This window comes from Leucoraja erinacea, chromosome 1 (genome assembly GCF_028641065.1).
Source record: "Leucoraja erinacea ecotype New England chromosome 1, Leri_hhj_1, whole genome shotgun sequence".
NCBI lineage: Eukaryota > Metazoa > Chordata > Chondrichthyes > Rajiformes > Rajidae > Leucoraja > Leucoraja erinaceus.
The window spans coordinates 9,140,362-9,160,629 of NC_073377.1; the positions used below are offsets into that span (position 1 = coordinate 9,140,362).

The 20,268-nt window shown below is 45.6% G+C and overlaps 2 protein-coding genes across 2 annotated transcripts in view; one reads left to right on the forward strand and one right to left on the reverse strand.

Annotated features, from left to right (window-relative positions):
* The window catches only part of ptcd3 (pentatricopeptide repeat domain 3), a 354,967-nt gene that overhangs the window by 226,281 nt on the left and 108,418 nt on the right, over positions 1–20,268 (reverse strand). The gene's annotated exons all lie outside the window — the stretch shown is intronic.
* Positions 17,572–20,268, forward strand: part of immt (inner membrane protein, mitochondrial (mitofilin)) — a 48,181-nt gene continuing 45,484 nt past the window's right edge. Inside the window, exon 1 of the mRNA XM_055649881.1 lies at positions 17,572–17,795. Within this exon, the coding sequence (XP_055505856.1) occupies positions 17,757–17,795 (39 nt within the window). The 5' untranslated portion in view covers positions 17,572–17,756. The remainder of the gene's footprint in view (positions 17,796–20,268) is intronic.

Consider the following 20,268-nt stretch of genomic DNA (forward strand, 5'->3'; position numbering starts at 1 on the left):
AGGCTTTGGACACGCTAGAGGCAGGAAACATGTTCCTGATGCTGGGGGAGTCCAGTACCAGGGGCCACAGTTTAAGAATAAGTGGCAAGCCATTTAGAACGGAGATGTGGAAAAACTTTTTCACACAGAGAATTGTGTGGCTGTGGAATTCTCTGCCTCAAAAGGCGGTGGAGGCCGGTTCCTTGGACGCTTTCAAGAGAGAGTTAGATGGAGCTCTTAAAGATAGCGGAGTCAGGGAAGAAAGCAGGAACGGGGTACTTATTGTGGATGATCAGCCATGATCACATTGAATGGTGGTGCTGCCTCGAAGGGCCGAATGACCTTCTCCTGCACCTATTGTCTATTGTCTATACGCAACAAAAGCTTTTCACGGTACCTCAGAACATGTGACAATAAACAATAACACTGTACCTAAGTACAGTGAAAAGATTTTGTTGCGTGCTATCTAGTCAGCAAATAGATTATACATGATTACAATCAAGCCGTCTACTCTGTTCAGATAGTGGATAAAGGAAATAATAATTTAAAAGTGTGGAGTGATTGTACTGTATGATCACAGATGGCTCTGGCTGACATTTCCAACCTGTGTTCGGCTACTGAGGTAATGCCCAGACATGCACTCAATTGCCAAGTAATAGATGATGCCTATCTCTCATTGTTGGATCACTGAGTTGGATGATCAGCCATTATCATATTGAATGGCGGTGCAGACTCGAAGGGCCGAATGGCCTACCCCTGCACCTATTTTCTATGTTTCTATGTTGCTGGAATTCTTTGATAAAGATAAGACCTGATAAAATTCATCATCATTACAATAGGGAATTGATTCTCCGATCTCCGATCCTGCACTTTCATAGACACCTCGGATCCTATGTCTATTGATTAGGAATAAAAAGCAAAGTAATTTAAAAAAAAAACATATTATGATATAATTTAATGATTTTCAGGTCCTTTCTGAGTTTTCTCCATGTTTTGGCGGCATTTCCACAAGTCTGGTCCACCCGCACACACAATCTACTGGGGTAGTTCCTGATGGTAAGCCACAGGCTGCTGCAGGGACTTCCTCCATCGCTTTTGACCCACGAACCTATGCCCATCTTCCTGCCTGGTCTTCTTTGTGTGCCGGGGGCACCTCTTGCAGCCGACCTTGAAGGCACTGGGGGCATTACCCCGGTTCACCCTCCCACTGCCCTTGCTCCTCATGTCCGACATCACCAGCGTCTCTCTCCCGGAACCACAGTACGCTGAGCCATCGGATCTTCCGGATGAGTTCCCAGTTCCATAGTCGGTGGAGCCTTCGGGTGGGTTCCGCGATCGGTCGTGACTTAGTTTGGAAATAGCTCTGCCCAAGACTTCAGCATTATAACAATTGAGGAATTTAACAGCGAATTTGAGTAGTTGTCAATATATTATAGACAATAGGTGCAGGAGTAGGCCATTTGGTCCTTCTAGCTAGCACTGCCATTCAATGTGATCATGGCTGATTATCCCCAATCAGTACCCCGTTCCTGCCTTCGCCCCATATCCCCTGACTCCGCTATCTTTAAGAACCCTATCTAGCTCTCTTGAAAGCATCCAGAGAACCAGCCTCCACCGCCCTCTGAGGCAGAGAATTCCACAGACTCACCACTCTCTGTGAGAAAAAAGTGTGTTTCCTCGTCTCCATTCTAAATGGCCTACTCCTTATTCTCAAACTGTGGCCCCTGGTTCTGGACTCCCCCCAACATCGGGAACATGTTTCCTGCCTCTAGTGTGTCCAAGCCCTTAATAATCTTATATGTTTCAATAAGATTCCCTCTCATCCTTCTAAACTCCAGAGTATGCTAGCCCAGCCGCTCCATTCTCTCAGCATCCCGGGAATTAACTTTGTAAACTTACGCTGCACTCCCTCAATAGCAAGAATGTCCTTCCTCAAATTACGGGACCAAAACATAGAAACATAGAAACATAGAAATTAGGTGCGGGAGTAGGCCATTCGGCCCTTCGAGCCTGCACCGCCATTCAATATGATCATGGCTGATCATCCAACTCAGTATCCCGTACCTGCCTTCTCTCCATACCCCCTGATCCCCTTAGCCATAAGGGCCACATCTAACTCCCTCTTAAATATAGCCAATGAACTGGCCTCAACTATCCTCTGTGGCAGAGAGTTCCAGAGATTCACCACTCTCTGCGTGAAAAAAAGTTCTTCTCATCTCGGTTTTAAAGGATTTCCCCTTTATCCTTAAGCTGTGACCCCTTGTCCTGGACTTCCCTAACATCGGGAACAATCTTCCTGCATCTAGCCTGTCCAACCCCTTAAGAATTTTGTAAGTTTCTATAAGATCCCCTCTCAATCTTCTAAATTCTAGAGAGTATAAACCAAGTCTATCCAGTCTTTCTTCATAAGACAGTCCTGACATCCCAGGAATCAGTCTGGTGAACCGTCTCTGCACTCCCTCTATGGCAATAATGTCCTTCCTCAGATTAGGAGACCAAAACTGTACGCAATACTCCAGGTGTGGTCTCACCAAGACCCTGTACAACTGCAGTAGAACTTCTCTGCTCCTATACTCAAATCCTTTTGCAATGAAAGATAACATACCATTCGCTTTCTTTACTGCCTGCTGCACCTGCATGCCTACCTTCAATGACTGGTGTACCATGACACCCAGGTCTCGCTGCATCTCCCCCTTTCCCAATCGGCCACCATTTAGATAATAGTCTGCTTTCCTGTTTTTGCCACCAAAATGGATAACCTCACATTTATCCACATTATACTGCATCTGCCAAACATTTGCCCACTCACCCAGCCTATCCAAGTCACCCTGCAGTCTCCTAGCATCCTCCTCACAGCTAACACTGCCCCCCAGCTTAGTGTCATCCGCAAACTTGGAGATATTGCCTTCAATTCCCTCATCCAGATCATTAATATATATTGTAAATAGCTGGGGTCCCAGTACTGAGCCTTGGGGTACCCCACTAGTCACTGCCTGCCATTGTGAAAAGGACCCGTTTACACCTACTCTTTGCTTCCTGTTTGCCAGCCAGTTCTCTATCCACATCAATACTGAACCCCCAATGCCTTGTGCTTTAAGTTTGTATACTAATTTCTTATGTGGGACCTTGTCGAAAGCCTTCTGGAAGTCCAGATACACCACATCCACTGGTTCTCCACTATCCACGCTACTAGTTACATCCTCGAAAAATTCTATAAGATTCGTCAGACATGATTTACCTTTCGTAAATCCATGCTGACTTTGTCCAATGATTTCACCACTTTCCAAATGTGCTGCTATCCCATCTTTAATAACTGACTCTAGCAGTTTCCCCACTACCGATGTTAGACTAACTGGTCTGTAATTCCCCATTTTCTCTCTCCTTCCCTTCTTAAAAAGTGGGGTTACGTTTGCTACCCGCCAATCTTCAGGAACTACTCCAGAATCTAAAGAGTTTTGAAAGATTATTACTAATGCATCCACTATTTCTGGAGCTACTTCCTTAAGTACTCTGGGATGCAGCCTATCTGGCCCTGGGGATTTATCGGCCTTTAAAAACTGCACACAATACTCCAGGTGTGGTCTCACTAGGGCTCTGTACAACTGCAGAAGGACCTCTTTGCTCCTATATTCGATTCCTCTTGTTATAAAAGCCAACATGCCATTCGCTTTCTTCACTGCCTGCTGTACCTGCATGCTTACTTTTATAGACTGATGTACAAGGACCCCCAGATCCCATTGTACTTCCCCTTCTCCCAACTTGACGCCATTTAGATAATAATAATAATATATTTTATTGTCATAATAATATTAATAATCTGCCTTTCTATTTTTGCTACCAAAGTGGATAACCTCACATTTATCCACATTAAACTTCATCTGCCATGCATCTGCCCACTCCCCCAACCTGTCCAAGTCACCCTGCATTCCCATAGCATCCTCCTCACAGTTCACATTGCCACCCAGCTTTGTGTCATCTGCAAATTTGCTAATGTTACTTTGAATCCCTTCATCCAAATTGTCCTCAATTGTCCTCAATTGAATAAATGCTTGTGGCTAAGATGCTGCCTGAACTGCTGATTTCCTCCAGCACTTTGTGTTTTGCTCAATGCAAATCTTGTTGGCAGCAGCATCACGGGCACATAGACACAGACAATGTACAAAACATAAATTATATGTAAGTTGTACAAGACTGTGACAACGATGAAGACTGTGTAATTATACACACACACATCAGTGAAAAACACAATTCCAAAACAAATCCATGGTAATGCAACATGTAGTCTGTAGTGTTCTGTTGCTGAGGTAGGATTAGGGCTGTGCACGACATTGCAGGAAAGTAGCTGTTCCTAAACCTAGTAGTGTGGCACTTCGGGCTTCTGTGCCTCTGGCCTGATGGTAGCATGAAGATAGCATGGCCTGGATGGTGGGAATTCCTGATGATAGAAACATAGAAAATAGGTGCAGGAGGAGACCATTCGCCCCTTCAAGCCAGCACCGCCATTCATTGGTGTAAACTAGAGCCAGAGACAGTGTATGATTTAAACACATCTTTAATGAACACTTAAAACTTAGCATCATTGAGGACGACAGGTTGTCAGTGCATCCTAGCTGCTCGAAGTGCAGTGCTGGGAAATGAGTGTGAGTATAAGTGTTATAGTGGGGTGGAGTTAGTGATGCTGGCTTATGTGTGATTGGTTCACAAGCATCATCAATCTACATCCTTCCCCCTTGGGATTAAGTGTGGAAAGGGCACCCATGCCATGGAGTTAACATACTCGCCATATCTGTCTGGTGGTCGGCTAACACGGCCTGAGCGCGGGCGGATCAAACCCTCCCCTCCCTCTCCTGAAAGATGGGACAGAGAGCCAGGAGGCGAGGATGGCGCGGGAGAGGCTTGTGGGGACCGAAAGAGGAAACATGCGGTAGGTGAGGCCCCATGGTTAGTGGAGACAACCATTGAACCTTCTTAACCAACCTTCCGTGAGGAACCTTGTCAAAGGCCTTACTGAAGTCCATATATACAACATCCACTGCTTTACCCTCATCAATTTCCCGAGTAACCTCTTCAAAAAATTCAAGAAGATTAGTCAAACATGACCTTCCAGACACAAATCCATGTTGACTGTTCCTAATCAGACCCTGTTTATCCAAATGCTTATATATATTATCTCTAAGTATCCTTTCCATTAATTTGCCCACCACTGACGTCAAACTAACAGGTCTATAATTGCTAGGTTTACTCTTAGACCCCTTTTTAAACAATGGAACAATATGCGCAGTACGCCAATCCTCCGGCACTATTCCCGTTTCTAATGACATTTGAAATATTTCTGTCATAGCCCCTGCTATTTCTACACTAACTTCCCTCAATGTCCTAGGGAATATCCTGTCTGGACCTGGAGACTTATCCACTTTTATATTTCTCAAAAGTGTCAGTACTTCCTCTTCTTTGAATCTCATAGTTTCCATAGCTACTATACTTGTTTCCCTTACCTCACATAATTCAATATCCTATGCTCCTCCGACGTTGAGAAAGGCTAGGCAGACACATCATTGGGGTTATCAAGTGGGCACCTACTTTCATCGACGTTTCACTGATTGAACCCACGACATCTCCAGTAGGCTCAGCGATGCATTCTGGGGTCCCAGAACCACCCCCCTCTGCATCTGTCTAGTCGGTTATTTGGGAGACCAAATGGGGTCTTTCCTCTTCAGCCAGAGCCACTGGCTACTCCGCTCTGCCACCCATGATGTTTCTTTGATGTCCTGGCATAGGGCTTGTCCGCTGATCCCCAGGTTCTTCATCAGTCTTAAGGTAGATGTTGCCATGAATCAAAAGTGTCAATACTTCCTCTTCTTTGAATCTCATAGTTTCCATAGCTACTCTACTTGTTTCTCTTACCTCACATAATTCAATATCCTTCTCCTTGGTGAATACCGAAGAAAAGAAATTGTTCAATATCTCCCCCATCTCTTTTGGCTCTGCAGATAGCTGTCCACTCTGACTCTCTAATGGACCAATTTTATCCCTCGCTATCCTTTTGCTATTAATATAGCTGTAGAAACCCTTCGGATTTACTTTCACCTTACTTGCCAAAGCAACCTCATATCTTCTTTTAGCTTTTCTAATTTCTTTCTTAAGATTCTTTTTACATTCTTTGTACTCCTCAAGCACCTCATTTACTTCATGCTGCCTATAATTATTGTAGACCTCTCTCTTTTTCCGAACCGTGTCCAATTTCCATTGAAAACCAGGGCTCTTTCCAATTTTTACTATTTCCTTTCAACCGAACAGGGACATAAAGATTCTGTACCTCCATTTCTCTTCCACATCTTTCCCATAAAACAATTTCTCTTCCAATTCTCGCTCCCCATTTGGCGGTCTATAATACACCCCTATAAGTGTTGCTACCTCTTTCCCATTTCTCAATTCCACCCAAATAGCCTCCCTAGACGAGCCTTCTTATCTATCCTGCCAAAGCACTGCTGTAATATCTTCCCTGATAAGCAATGCAACACCTCCACCTCTTGCCCCTCCAATTCTATCACACCTGAAGCAACGAAATCCTGGACTATTTAGTTTCCAATCACAGCCCTCCTGCAACCATGTTTCACTGATCGCCACAACATCATACTTCCAGGTGTCAATCCAGGTTCTAAGTTCATCCACCTTTCTTACAATGCTCCTAGCATTAAAATATACACATTTAAGATACCCACCCACTCTTATTCTCTGTTTATTGTCTTTTTCTTCTCTCTCCCCTACATTTTGGGTCAGAGTGCTACCATTCTCTGCCTCCTGCCTCACACACTGACTGCTAGCTTTCCCAATTTGAGTCCCTCCCCCCAACCATACTAATTTAAAGTCTCCCCAGTAGCCTTTGCAAATCTCCCCGCCAGGATATTGGTCCCCCTCGAGTTCAAGTGCAACCCATCCTTTCTGTACAGGTCGCACCTTCACCAAAAGAGGTCCCAATGATCCAGAAACTTGAATCCATACCCACTGCACCAGTCCCTCATCCACTCATTTAACCTCCACCTCGCTCCATTCCTACTCTCACTGTCGCGTGGCACAGGCAGTAATCCTGAGATTGTTACCTTTGCAGTCCTTCTCCTTAACTCTCTACCTAACTCCCTAAATTCTTCTTTCCCTAAATTCTTCTTTCAGGACCTCTTCTCTTTTTTTACCTATGTCGTTGGTACCTATATGCACCACAACCTCAGGCTCCTCTCCCTCCCATTTCAGGATTTCTTGGACACGTTCAGACACATCCCTGACCCTGGCACCAGGGAGGCAAACTACCATCCGGGTCTCCTGTCTGCGTCCACAGAATCGCCTATCCGACCCCCTGACTATAGAGTCCCCTATTACAATTGCCCTCCTCTTCTTTTCCTTACCCTTCTGAGCAACAGGACCGGTCTTTGTGCCAGAGGCCCGGCCGCTGTCGCTGCCCCCAGGTAGGCTGTCTCCCCCACCCTTACTCAAGCATGAGTACTTATTTTCAAGGTGTACAGCCACCGGGGTACTCACCAGTCCCTGCCTCTGCCCATTGCCCTTCCTAACTGTGACCCAGTTTTCTGTCTCCCGTGGACTTGGAGTGACCATCTCCCTGTAACTCCTTTCTATGACCTCCTCGCTCTCCCTGAGCAGACAGAGGTCATCGAGTTGCTGCTCCAGGTTCCTGGCACGGTCCCTTAGGAGCCCCATCTCGACGCACCTGGCGCAGATGTGGACGTCTGGAGGGCACTCCGACTCCATGACCTCCCACATCTGACATCCAGAACAGTAAACTGCCCCGGCCCTCATTCTCCCCCTTATCCTGGATACAATAAAGCCTTACCCGGGATACAAGCCAATCAGCTGCTTCCTCTGGTCCTCTTCCACCAATCAGAGGCTTCCACCAGAATCCTTCTCTGGAAGTGAGATGGAACGTTGCAGATTTGGGTAACTCACAGCTCCAGGTAACTCCTCCTCGCACCAACGGCTCCCCGGGCCTCTGTAGAAGCAAGCCCCGCGCTGTTTTTATACTCACAGCTCCAGGTAACTCCTCCTCGCACCAACGGCTCCCCGGGCCTCTGTAGAAGCAAGCCCCGCGCTGTTTTTATACTCACAGCTCCAGGTAACTCCTCCTCGCACCAACAGCTCCCCGGGCCTCTGTAGAAGCAAGCCCCGCGCTGTTTTTTTTATACTCACAGCTCCAGGTAACTCCTCCTCGCACCAACGGCTCCCCGGGCCTCTGTAGAAGCAAGCCCCGCGCTGTTTTTATACTCACAGCTCCAGGTAACTCCTCCTCGCACCAACGGCTCCCCGGGCCTCTCCCAACGGCTCCCCGGCATGTTTTGCAACAAAGTATGTTTTGCAACATACAAGGAATTTGATTTGCCATACAGTTATACCAATAAAAAGCAACAAAACACACAAAATACATTTAAAATAAAAAAACATCTCACTGTCATGGAAGTATAATGTGGATAAATGTGAGGTTATCCATTTTGGTGGCAAAAACAGGAAAGCAGACTATTAACTAAATGGTGGCCGATTGGGAAAGGGGGAGATGCAGCGAGACCTGGGTGTCATGGTACACCAGTCATTGAAGGTAGGCATGCAGGTGCAGCAGGCAGTAAAGAAAGCGAATGGTATGTTAGCTTTCATTGCAAAAGGATTTGAGTATAGGAGCAGAGAGGTTCTACTGCAGTTGTACAGGGTCTTGGTGAGACCACACCTGGAGTATAGCGTACAGTTTTGGTCTCCAAATCTGAGGAAGGACATTATTGCCATAGAGGGAGTGCAGAGACGGTTCACCAGACTGATTCCTGGGATGTCAGGACTGTCTTATGAAGAAAGACTGGATAGACTTGGTTTATACTCTCTCTAGAATTTAGAAGATTGAGAGGGATCTTATAGAAACTTACAAAATTCTTAATGGGTTGGACAGGCTAGATGCAGGAAGATTGTTCCCGATGTTAGGGAAGTCCAGGACATGGGGTCACAGCTTAAGGATAAGGGGGAAATCCTTTAAAACCGAGATGAGAAGAACTTTTTTCACACAGAGAGTGGTGAATCTCTGGAACTCTCTGCCATAGAGGGTAGTTGAGGCCAGTTCATTGGCTATATTTAAGAGGGAGTTAGATGTGGCCCTTGTGGCTAAGGGGATCAGGGGGTATGGAGAGAAGGCAGGTACGGGATACTGAGTTGGATGATCAGCCATGATCATATTGAATGGCGGTGCAGGCTCGAAGGGCCGAATGGCCTACTCCTGCACCTAATTTCTATGTTTCTATGTTTCTATGGAAGACGAAAAGAAAAAACAATCTTCTTCCCTTCTTTCTCCTCCCGTGACAGCGCCACCCATTGGTGGACATTGCACGTAGGACAAAAAACAATTAAGTAATCAATTAATTGAAATTTCTTCACCATTCTTTCTTGCCAACTTCGATTCAGAATCTGGTCGATGAAAACTTAGAAAAAGACTTGTCGCCTTGTACATAACATTAAACATACATTTTGCAATTGTCTTCATGGTTGAATATCATTTTGGCAGCACAGTGTTGGCAGAACAATGTGTAACAGGTGGATCTGCTGCCTCACAGCGCCAGAGACCCTTGTTCAATTTTGACTTATGAATCGGTCTGTTTATATATTCTCTCCATGACAGGTTGGATTTCCTCCAGGTGTTCCACTTTCTTCCGACAAACCAAAATAGTGTAGGCTGCTCGGTTAATTTGCCACTGTAAATTGACCCAAGTGTCCTCGTGTATGGTACAAAATGGGGGATGTTGATAATAATGTGTGAAGATAGACACAAAAAGCTGGAGAATGGGTGATGTTTTGGGTCGAGACCCTTCTTCAGACCCTCCTTCGGCCCAACGTCTTTAGGTGTCGACCCGAAACGTCGTTCATTCCTTCTCTCCAGACATGCTGCCTGTCCCGCTGAGTTACTCCAGCTTATAGTGTCTATCTTTGGTTTAAACCAGCATTTGAAGTTCCTTCCTATACAATGTGGGAAGAATAGGTTACGGGAAAAATTAGTGGGGAATGAGATTGCTGTGAGTTGGCATAAACCTAATAAGCTGAAATAGCCTCAAATTGTATTGCAAGAAAACATCTCAATAATAGACAACAGACAATAGGTGCAGGAGCAGGCCATTCGGCCCTTCGAGCCCGTACCGCCAGTCAATGTGATCATGGCTGATCATCCCCAATCAGTACCCCGTTTCTGCCTTCTCTCCATATCCTCTGACTCCACTATCTAGCTCTCTCTTGAAAGTATCCAGAGAACTGGCCTCCACCGCCCTCAAAGGCACAGACTCACAACTCGATGTCAGGAAAAGACGTTTCCTCGTCTCCATTCTAAATGGCTTACCCCCTATTCTTAAACTGTGGCCCCTGGTTCTGGACTCCCCCAACATCGGGAACATGTTTCCTGCCCCTAGCGTGTCCAAACCCTTAATAATCTTTTATGTTTCAATAAGATATCCTCTCATCCTTCTAAACTCCAGAGTATACAAGCCCAATGATGAGTATTGCCAAGGAGGGGTTGAAATAGTCACTGGAAAGTAAGAACAATGACAAATGATAATGATAAACCCTCTGGCTAAGTTGGTTCACATTCTAGGCGATAGCTATTGAGATTGGGTGCGTTAGTTGTAATCTCCCAAAAATCCCTAGATTTTGTTAAAATGGCAGAGGGTTGGATAGGTGCTAGAATTCTAATCAAAAAACATGCAAATATTAGATCTATCCAAAATTAGCATCCTTTCCTTTCTTTCTCTGTATCTTAAAACTTGTTTATTGTTTTCAAAGTAGTTAAGTTGAGTGAAATCTTAAAACTATTCAGACAATGATTCACCTGTACAGTATTTCCAAAGTATTTAATTTCTGTATATTTCCTTTAGCTCTTCCTATTGTATTCGAGTTTTGCTGGATAATATCCGTATAGTATTCCGGTGGGCGGCGCGACTCTCGTCAGCAGCGGCCTCTGCAGCCCGTCCGCGTTTTATTATTTTCTGTCTATGTTTTTATGTAGTTTTTGTTATTTTTTGTTGAGGTGTGTGTGTGGGTGGTTGGGAGGGAGGGGGAAACTTTTAAATCTCTCCCTGCACGGGAGACCCGACCTTTTCTCGTCGGGTCTCCGTTATCGTTGGGGCTGCAATGAGGAGCGGCCTCCAACAGGAAGAGACCGGGGACTCTGGTGCCGACGACTCACCGTCGCCGTCGCGGGGCTGGCCGAGTCCGGAGCGGGTGGAGCGGTGGAGGAGCGCTGCTGCTGCTGCTGCTGCTGCTGCTGCTGCTGCTGCGGCCCGACCGGAGGGTCGGAGGCTTCAACTGCAGGTCTGTGGACGGCGGCACCGGGAGCCCGCGGGTCCCTGGAGGGAGACCGCTTTTCAGGGCTCTCGCAACGGCGACTTCCCCCGCCCGAGTTGCGGGGTCGAGGAGCTCCTGGAGCGGGGCCTGACATCACCGCCCCGTGCGGCTTGGAATGGCCGCGGGACTCTGCAAGCGCACGCCGGGGGCTCTAACACCAAGACCCGGTGTGCGACCTCGCACCACCCGGCGTGGCTTTAATGGCCGCGGGACAATCGCCATCGCCAGCCGGGGGCTTTGACTTTGACTCTGACATCGGGGGGGGGGGGGGAGAGTGCAGTGGAGAGATAAGTTTATTTGGCCTTCCATCACAGCAATGTGATGGATGTTTATGTAAATTGTGTTGTGTCTTGGGTCTATTTGTTTGTAATGTATGGCTGCAGAAACGGCATTTCGTTTGGACCTCAAGGGGTCCAAATGACAATTAAATGTATCTTGTATCTTGTAGTATTATTTGATTAGATTGGATAGCATACAAAACAAATCTTTTCACTGTAGCACATGACAATAATAAACCTAAACATAAAGCTTACTTTTATATGAAAACCAGCATCTGCAGTTCCTTGTTTCTACATAAAGATTTCAAGCTTTTTTTTTTCTATTATAACCTGGGTAACAATCCAAAACATGTTGAATGTTATCTGGTAGTTGCGTAAAATTTGTTAGCTTTAGAGTCGTACAGTCAGGAAACAGGTCCTTGAGCTCAACTTGCCCACACTGACTAACATGTCCCATCTACACTAGTCTCACCTGCCTGCATTTGGTCCATATCCCTCCAAACCAGTTATATCCATGTACCTAATTGTTTCTTAAATGTTGTAATAGTCCCTACCTCAACTACCTTTCCTGGCAGCTTTGGACACAACAATGTCATGTAAATGTAAGTAGTCATGTTTAGTATTTTGTCGCATATCCTTTGCCTACAATGACTGCTTGAAGTCGGCGATTCTTGGACATCAGCAGTGGCTGGGTGTCTTCTCCGGTGATGCTCTGCCAGGCCAGTGTTGCAGCCATCTTTAGTTTATGCTTGTTTTGGGGGCTAGTCCCCTTCAGTTTTCTATTCAGCTTATAAAAGGCATGCTCAATTGGGTTCAGATCAGGTGATTGACTTGGCCACTCAAGAATTGTTAATTTTTAGCTTTGAAAAACTCCTTTGTTGCTTTATAAATATATGTTTGGGATCATTGCCTTGCTATAGAATGAACCACCAGCCAATGAGTTTTGAGGCATTTGTTTGAACTTGAGCAGATAGGATGTGTCTATCATCGTGTTAATCATCGTCATCCGGTGGCTCCGCGCGCGGCAGCCTCGCCCACAGTCAGTCCGTCATTTCACCCTTTTGTTATTTTTTAGTGTGTTAAAAGTATGTTTTATAAGGTTTCTTATTCTGTTTTTATGTGGAGGGTGGGGGGGAAGAGGGGAAACAGTTTTCTCAGTCACTTCCTGGTCGGAGATGTGTCTTTAGGAGCTTTAGCAGCGGCACAGCACTGAATTCCATCGTGGAGCAGGCGATGCCTTACCGGGGATTGCCGTGTGGAGCCACGGAGTGTTGGGCCTGCTGTTTAACACCGTAGAGCTGTGCTTTGCGGAACTTCTAGCCATGGGTGGCGCTGACTTTACCATCGCGGAGTCCTGCGATGCTTTGCCGAGGGGCGCCAGTGTTGAATCTCTGCCTAGCTCAGCCTGTGGACTTTGGGAGCCACGGTCCCCAGTAAGAAGTGGCCGATTCCGAAACTGCAAGCCGCTGAGAGTGTTCTTCTGTTCCGACGTCAGAGATCCAATCATCCCGGCGAGAGGGCCTGAGTATCGGGCCGCCGTAGCGGCGACTGCGGAGGGCTCAAAGGCCACAACTACGGGTGAACGAAGAGGAAGATGACTGAACTATATTACCTTCCCTCACAGTGGGAAACGTTGATTCCGCTGTGGGGGATGTTTATATTAAATCGTATTGTGTAATGTGTTCTTTTATTTGTATGACTGTATGGTAACTCAAATCTCATTCTATCAATTGGTGCATGTGACAATAAATGTAACTTGAACTTGAAACTATACACTTCAGAATTCATTATGCTACTACCATCAGCAGTTGTATCATCAATGAAGATAAGTGAGCCAGTACCTACAGCAGCCATACATGCCCAGGCATATCACCCCCCACCACCGTGTTTTACAGATGAGGTGGTATGCTTTGGATCTTGGGCAGTTCCTTTTCTTCTCCATACTTTGCTCTTGCCATCACTCTGATATAAGTTAATCTTCGTCTCATCTGTCCACAAGACCTTTTTCCAGAACTGAGGTTGCTCTTTTAAGTACTTCTTGGCAAACAGTAACCTGGCCATCCTATTTTTGTGGCTAACCAGTGGTTTGCATCTTGCAGTGTAGCCTCTGAAATTCTGTTCATGCGGACAGTGGGCATTGACAATTCCACACCTGACTCCTGAGAGAATTATTCTGTCATCGGATGTGGAGGTCTTCCTTGGCCTGCCAGTCCCTTTGAGATTAGTAAGATCACCAGTGCTCTCTTTCTTCTTAATGATGTTCCAAACATTTGATTTTGGTAAACCTGTTTGGCTGATGTTTCTGACAGTTCTTATTTATCAGTCTCATAATGGCTTCTTTGACTTTCATTGGCACAACTTTGGTCCTCGTGTTGATAAACAACAATAAAAGTGTCCAAAGGTGATGGAAAGACTGGAGAAAAGACTAGGTGCTGAGAGATCTCTTCTACCTGCATTAAGGAGGCATTTAAATACACCTGAGCAATTACAAACACCTGTGAAGCCATGTGTACCAAACAATAAGGTGCCCTGGGGGGGGGGGGGGGGGGGGGGGGGGGGGGGGGGGGGGGGGGAGCTGTATGAACACAGCTGTAATGTCTACATGGTGAAACCAAAATGTATGAAAATCCCCTTTAATAAAATCTGACAATGAATGAATGAATGAATAAGTTTATTGGTCAAGTATTCACATACAAGGAATTTGCCTTGGTGCTCCACCCACAAGTGACAACATGACATATAGTGACAGTTAAGAATGATACATAAAACATTAAACATTAATAATAAAACAATGTGATCTTTAACTACTTTAACCGTGTGATGTTTCTATTACAAATCTCAAATTGTGGAGCACAGAGGCAAATAAATAAATGATGGTTCTTTGTCCCAAACATTATGGAGGGCACTGTGTATAACTACAACATGACCTCCCAACTTCTGTACTCAATACTGACTGATGAAGATCAATGTGTCAAAACCCTTTCTGACCACCATATTTACCTGTGACACCATCTTCAAGGAACTATGTACCTGTACTCCTAGAACCCATTGCTCCACAACACTCCCTAGAGCCCTATCATTCACAGTTTTAATCCAGCCCATGTTAGACTTTCCAAAATGCAACACCTCACATTTCTCTGTATCACATGTCATCAACCATTCCCCAGCCTACCTCAATCGATCAAGATCAAGGACGGGTGATACCCTGGGATCAAAACGCACACCTCCATATTCAGGGACAGTTTCATGCCAGCTCTTATCAGGCAATTTACCCATCCTACAGCAACTAGAGAGCAGTTCGGAACTACTATCTACCTGATTGATGACCCTTAGATTATCTTTGTTCGGACTTTACTGGCTCTATCTTGCACTAAACGTTATTCCCTTATCATGTATCTATACACTGTGAATGACTCGATTGTAATCATGTATTGTCTTTCCGCTGACTAGTTAGCACGCAACAAAAGCTTTTCACTGTACCTCAGTACAAGTGACAATAAACTAAAGTGATAACTGATAAGATAAAAAGCTGGTGTTTATGAAGGAACTGCAGATGCTGCAAAAATCGAAGGTAGATAACAATTCTGGAGAAACTCAACGTGTGAGGCAGCATCTATGGAGCGAAGAAATAGGTGACGTATCGGTTCAAGACCCTTCTTCAGATGGGTCGGCTTCGACCCGAAATGTCACCTATTCCTTCGCTCCATAGATGCTGCCTCACCCGCTGAGTTTCTCTAGATAAAAAGCTGGAGTAACTCAGCAGGACAAGCAGCATCTCTGGAGAAAAGGAACGGGTGACATTTTGGGTCTCGACCCTTCTCCAGACTGGTCTGAAGAAGGGTCTCGACCCAAAGCATCATCTGTTCCTTCTCTCCAGAGATGCTGCTTGTCCCGCTGAGTTACTGTAGGTATGTTACAATACTTACCTTCAGCGGCGCTGCAATTCTGCCACTGGCCGTGTGCGCGATTTTGGCGCATTTGAGAGGGGGGGTGGGGGCGGGGTTAAAACGCGTTTTTTCCTACCTTGTTCTGGATTATATTTGGTTGGAGTGCAAGCTTTAGCTGAAGAATCGTTCTGTGCATATTTCTTTTTTTTAAATCGCCCGACTAGTTCAGCGTTGGAGTCATTTTAAAATCAGCTTCTAAAGCCGTCAACGCCGACAGATTTCAGGTAGGGGACAAGTAAATGAAAGCCGTTTATTTTATGTATAAAAGTGGTCCTTAAGATGCCTTTAGTTCACATTTTGCGAACGGTGATTTAGTCCCCATCCGAACCGGCAGTATTTTTCCTGCCGATATGGGGGTCTAAATCACCGCAAACTGCAACGTTCCAAATGATCGCGTTCCAGAAAAACCCACTCGCAAGATGATTTAAATGGCCATTAATTTACAGGTATTAAACATTAAATTCCTTCCATTTGGCCTATAAATATCCATGACAATGAGATTTAAAAATTATGTTATATTGTGAATTCTTGTGTGAATGTTATTTGGACACTTAGGCCATTTAAAAATGTTAATCTATTCTTAAGAAATGGATAGATGTTTAGATCTAGTAATTGAATTTTGTAATTAGCTACAATTACAAACTACCTAATTATATGCTTTAATTTCAAGCCATCTAAGTAAGATGTTTTATATTTGTTTCAGAATGCTTCAAGCTATAATAACTGAAAATTTCTTTCAGTTCTTTTAATTTTTAAGAAAGTTATGGCCATTTGACTGTCCTTGATCACAGCTTTTGTGTTTTGTCAATGGAAAAGCAATAGGGAAGAAGATGCTAATTTCCGAGTACGAAAATGGCCATAACGTTTTTAATACTGAAGATATGAAAGTGAATTAGGTGTCAAATTAAACTTTTATGCTTTATCTGATGGGATAAATTGCAGACTTGATTTTTTAAATCTCAACATTTTGTAACATTGCTAGTTACTCTGCTACACATAATGCTACACATTTCGTCTGATAACTGATAAGATCCTGTTGCAATTGTATGCATCCAACTAAGTTAGTGAATTAACGGCCTCGGTTATATTGAATTAACGGAAACTATGATTGCATCTTGGCATCTAGTGTAGACAGGGTGTACCCAGTGGAGAAAAGCAGCAGTGTGGGGTTGCTGTGAAATCAATCCTGCACACTAGAGGTGTAGGAAGGAACTGCATATACACCTTGGTTCTTGGTTTCTTGGTCCTCCAAAATATTCCAAATGGAACTTAAACTGGGGGTGGTGAAGGGAGGTATTAAGCCAGAAAGGGTTATTGGGAAGAAAGAGCTACTTTAAATGTAGTTGCATCTGGTTGGGTAACTATAGTAGGGTAGAAGATGGACACTAAATGTTGTTGTAATTCAGTGGGAAAGGCGGGACCGCTTCCCGGAGCTCCCACAACGCGACTTCTCCAGCCCGTGTCGCGGGGTTGGAACGACCTGGAGCGGGGACGTACATCGCCCGGCGCGGCTTCATGGCCGTGGGACATTCCAGCGCCTGCCGGGGGCTCCAACTTTGTGACATTTAGACCGGGAGCGGGGCCGTAAATCGCCCGGCACGGCCTAAAATGGCCGTGGGACTTATCATCGCCCACCTGGGGCTTGGATATCGGGAGAGACATGGAGAACAGGGGAGAGAAAAGACTTTGCCTTCCATCACAGTGGGTTCACTGTGATGGATGTTTGTGTGAATTAAATTGTGTGTATGTCTAGGAAATTGTCTTTGTTTGTATGGCTGTGGAAACAGAATTTCGTTTGAGCCTCACTGGGGCTCAAATGACAATAAATTGTATTGTATTGTATTGTATCTATGCTGCTATCCAAAGATGCAGCCTGTCCTGCTGAGTTACCGCAGCATTTTGTGTGCATTTACACAGTAGAGTTTGGTTGGTGCATGTGTGTGTGGGGTGGGGGGGGGGGAGCAAGTTGGGTTGCGCGGCGGCGGCGGCGTGCGCAGGCGCAGTGGTGCGGACGAGCGGACTCCGGGACTATTGGAGTTGACGCCTCTCGGCGCAGAGGACGGAGCAAGGCCGCAGGCTTCCCCCCCTCTCCCCTCACGTTTCCACTGAAAATGTTCTGATCTACACGGCGCCGCAGCTTTTACTTTATTGACGAAACAAGCGCAGGTTGTCGGTGGTTAAAAACATGTTGAGGGCGTCGAGGAAAGTGGCTCCGCCGTTAAAGGTGAGAGAACCGTCCGCTGGTCGCCGCCGCCATCGACTGGAGGCTCCGTCTTGCTGTGAACCCGCATCTGCAGCTCCTCCATACACACCTCTTGCTCTCAGTGTGTGTTTGCTAGATGCGGGGAGGGTTGTTGTCGCCCAGCGGCCGGGTCGGGCCGGGCCGGGCCGGTGCTTTTATCTGCCCTCTGTGGTAATGAATCGGGCTGCAGCCAGGCCGTTAATTCAACCTAACTTAGTGGCTTGGGGGAGGGTGTGCGTGATGGACGGGCGTCTGCACCAATCCGCCGCCCCCTTCGCCGACGGAGCGGGACCGTCGCCCAATCAGCGGCGAGAGGGGGCGGGTTCCCAGTCAGGGTCGGCCGGGTTAGGTTGAGGCGCAATCATGGCAGGAGGGGAGGCGGTTTTTGTTCATTGGAAATATCGATGCAAAAGCGAAGCAAATGCAAAGTCGATGCAAATTCGGCCAAAATGTCGAGTATAATCGTATACGCTCCCATCCAGACAAGCACATCGAAAGAGATGTGCATTTTATGAGATTGCAATTCTAGCGAGGAAACGGTGTGACCTTGTGTGTGAGCATGGCAACGTTGCATGTGACTCAGACCTATTCACTTCACAACTTTCCAACAGCCCTTTTTAGTATTTCAGATAAGTTAATTCAGGGCTCCAAGCAGTTAAATTGAAAAGCTGTGTTTAAACCTTGATCCATTATTGACAATTCATTCTTGTCATTTGGCAACTTTGCATGTGTCTTGGACCTATTTTCATTCACTTCAGAACTTTCCAACAACCCTTTTTAGTATTTAAGAATAGTTGTGATACATTAATTCAGGGCACCAAGCGGTTAAATTGAAAAACATTCACTTGCACCTCCTCCAACCTCATCTACTGAATCCGCTGTTCCAGGTGTCAACTTCTCTACATCGGCGACACCAAGTATAGGCTCGTCGATCGTTTTGCTGAACACCTCCGCTTAACTTACCTGATCTCCCGGTTGCTCAGCACTTCAACTCCCCCTCCCATTCCCAATCTAACCTCTCTGTCCTAGGGCTCCTACATTGTCAGATTGAGGCCCAGCGCAAATAGGAGGAACAGCGCCTCATATTTTGCTTGGATAGTTTACACCCCAGCGGTATAAACTTGACTTCTCTAACTTCAAATAGCCCTTGCTTTCCCTCTCTATCCCCTCCCCATTCCCAGTTCTCCCACCAGTCCTACTGTGTCCTACAACTACATTCTATCTCTGTCCCGCCCACTCCCCTAATATCAGCCTGAAGAAGGGTCTCGACCCGAAATGTCACCCATTCCTTCTCTGCAGAGATGCTGCCTGTCCCGCTGTTACTCTAGCATTTTGTGTCTACCTTCGATTTAAACCCGCATCTGCAGTTCTTTCTTACACAGTGTATAAATGTTGACCCATTATTGACAATTCATTCTTCATGCATTTCAGAGCAATTTGTTTCATATTGTAATTTGAAGAATAAAACGTGTAGGTGAGATAAGACACATCAACAAGTAGCACTTGAGGCAATGGCAAGTTTGGATTTAAAATAGAAGAAGGGAATAAAGTTAAAGTTTACTTTCTCTATTGTGAAGTAAGATCCTAATATCCAGAACCAGGGGCCACACTTTAAGAATAAGGGGTAAGCCATTTAGGACTGAGATGAGGAAAAACTTTTTCACCCAGAGAGTTGTAAATCTGTGGAATTCCCTGCCACAGAAGGCAGTGGAGGCAAATTCACTGGATGTTTTCCAGAGTGTTAGATTTAGCTCTTAGGGCTAAAGGAATCGAGGAATCAAAAATATGATTGACCAAACTATTGGTTAAAATCATGTGATCTACTTTCTTTCTGAATGAAGGAATTAATGATTTAGGGCTAACGGAATCAAGGGATATGGGGAAAAGGGGTATTGATTGGGATGATCAGTCATGATCACATTAAATGGCGGTGCTGACTTGAAGGGCCGAATGGCCTACTCCTGCACCTATTGTCTATTGGCGTGTTGGCCTACATAACAAGAGGAGTTGAATATAGTAGCAAAGAGGTCCTTCTGCAGTTGTGTAGGGCCCTTGTGAGACCACACCTGAAGTATTGTGTGCAGTTTTAGTCCCCTAATTTGAGGAATGACATTCTTGCTATTGAGGGAGTGCAGCGTAGGTTTACAAGGTTAATTCCTGGGATGGTGGGACTGTCATATGCTGAGGGAATGGAGCGGCTGGGCTTGTATACTCTGGAGTTTAGAAGGATGAGAGAGGATCTTATTGAAACGTATAAGATTATTAAGGGTTTGTACACGCTAGAGGCAGGAAACATGTTCCCAATGTTGGGGGACTCCAGAACTAGGGGGCCACATTTTAAGAATAAGGGTTATGCCATTTAGAACAGAGATGAGGAAACACTTTTTCACAGAGAGAGTTGTGAGTCTGTGGAATTCTCTGCCTTTGAGGGCGGTGGAGGCCGGTTCTCTGGATA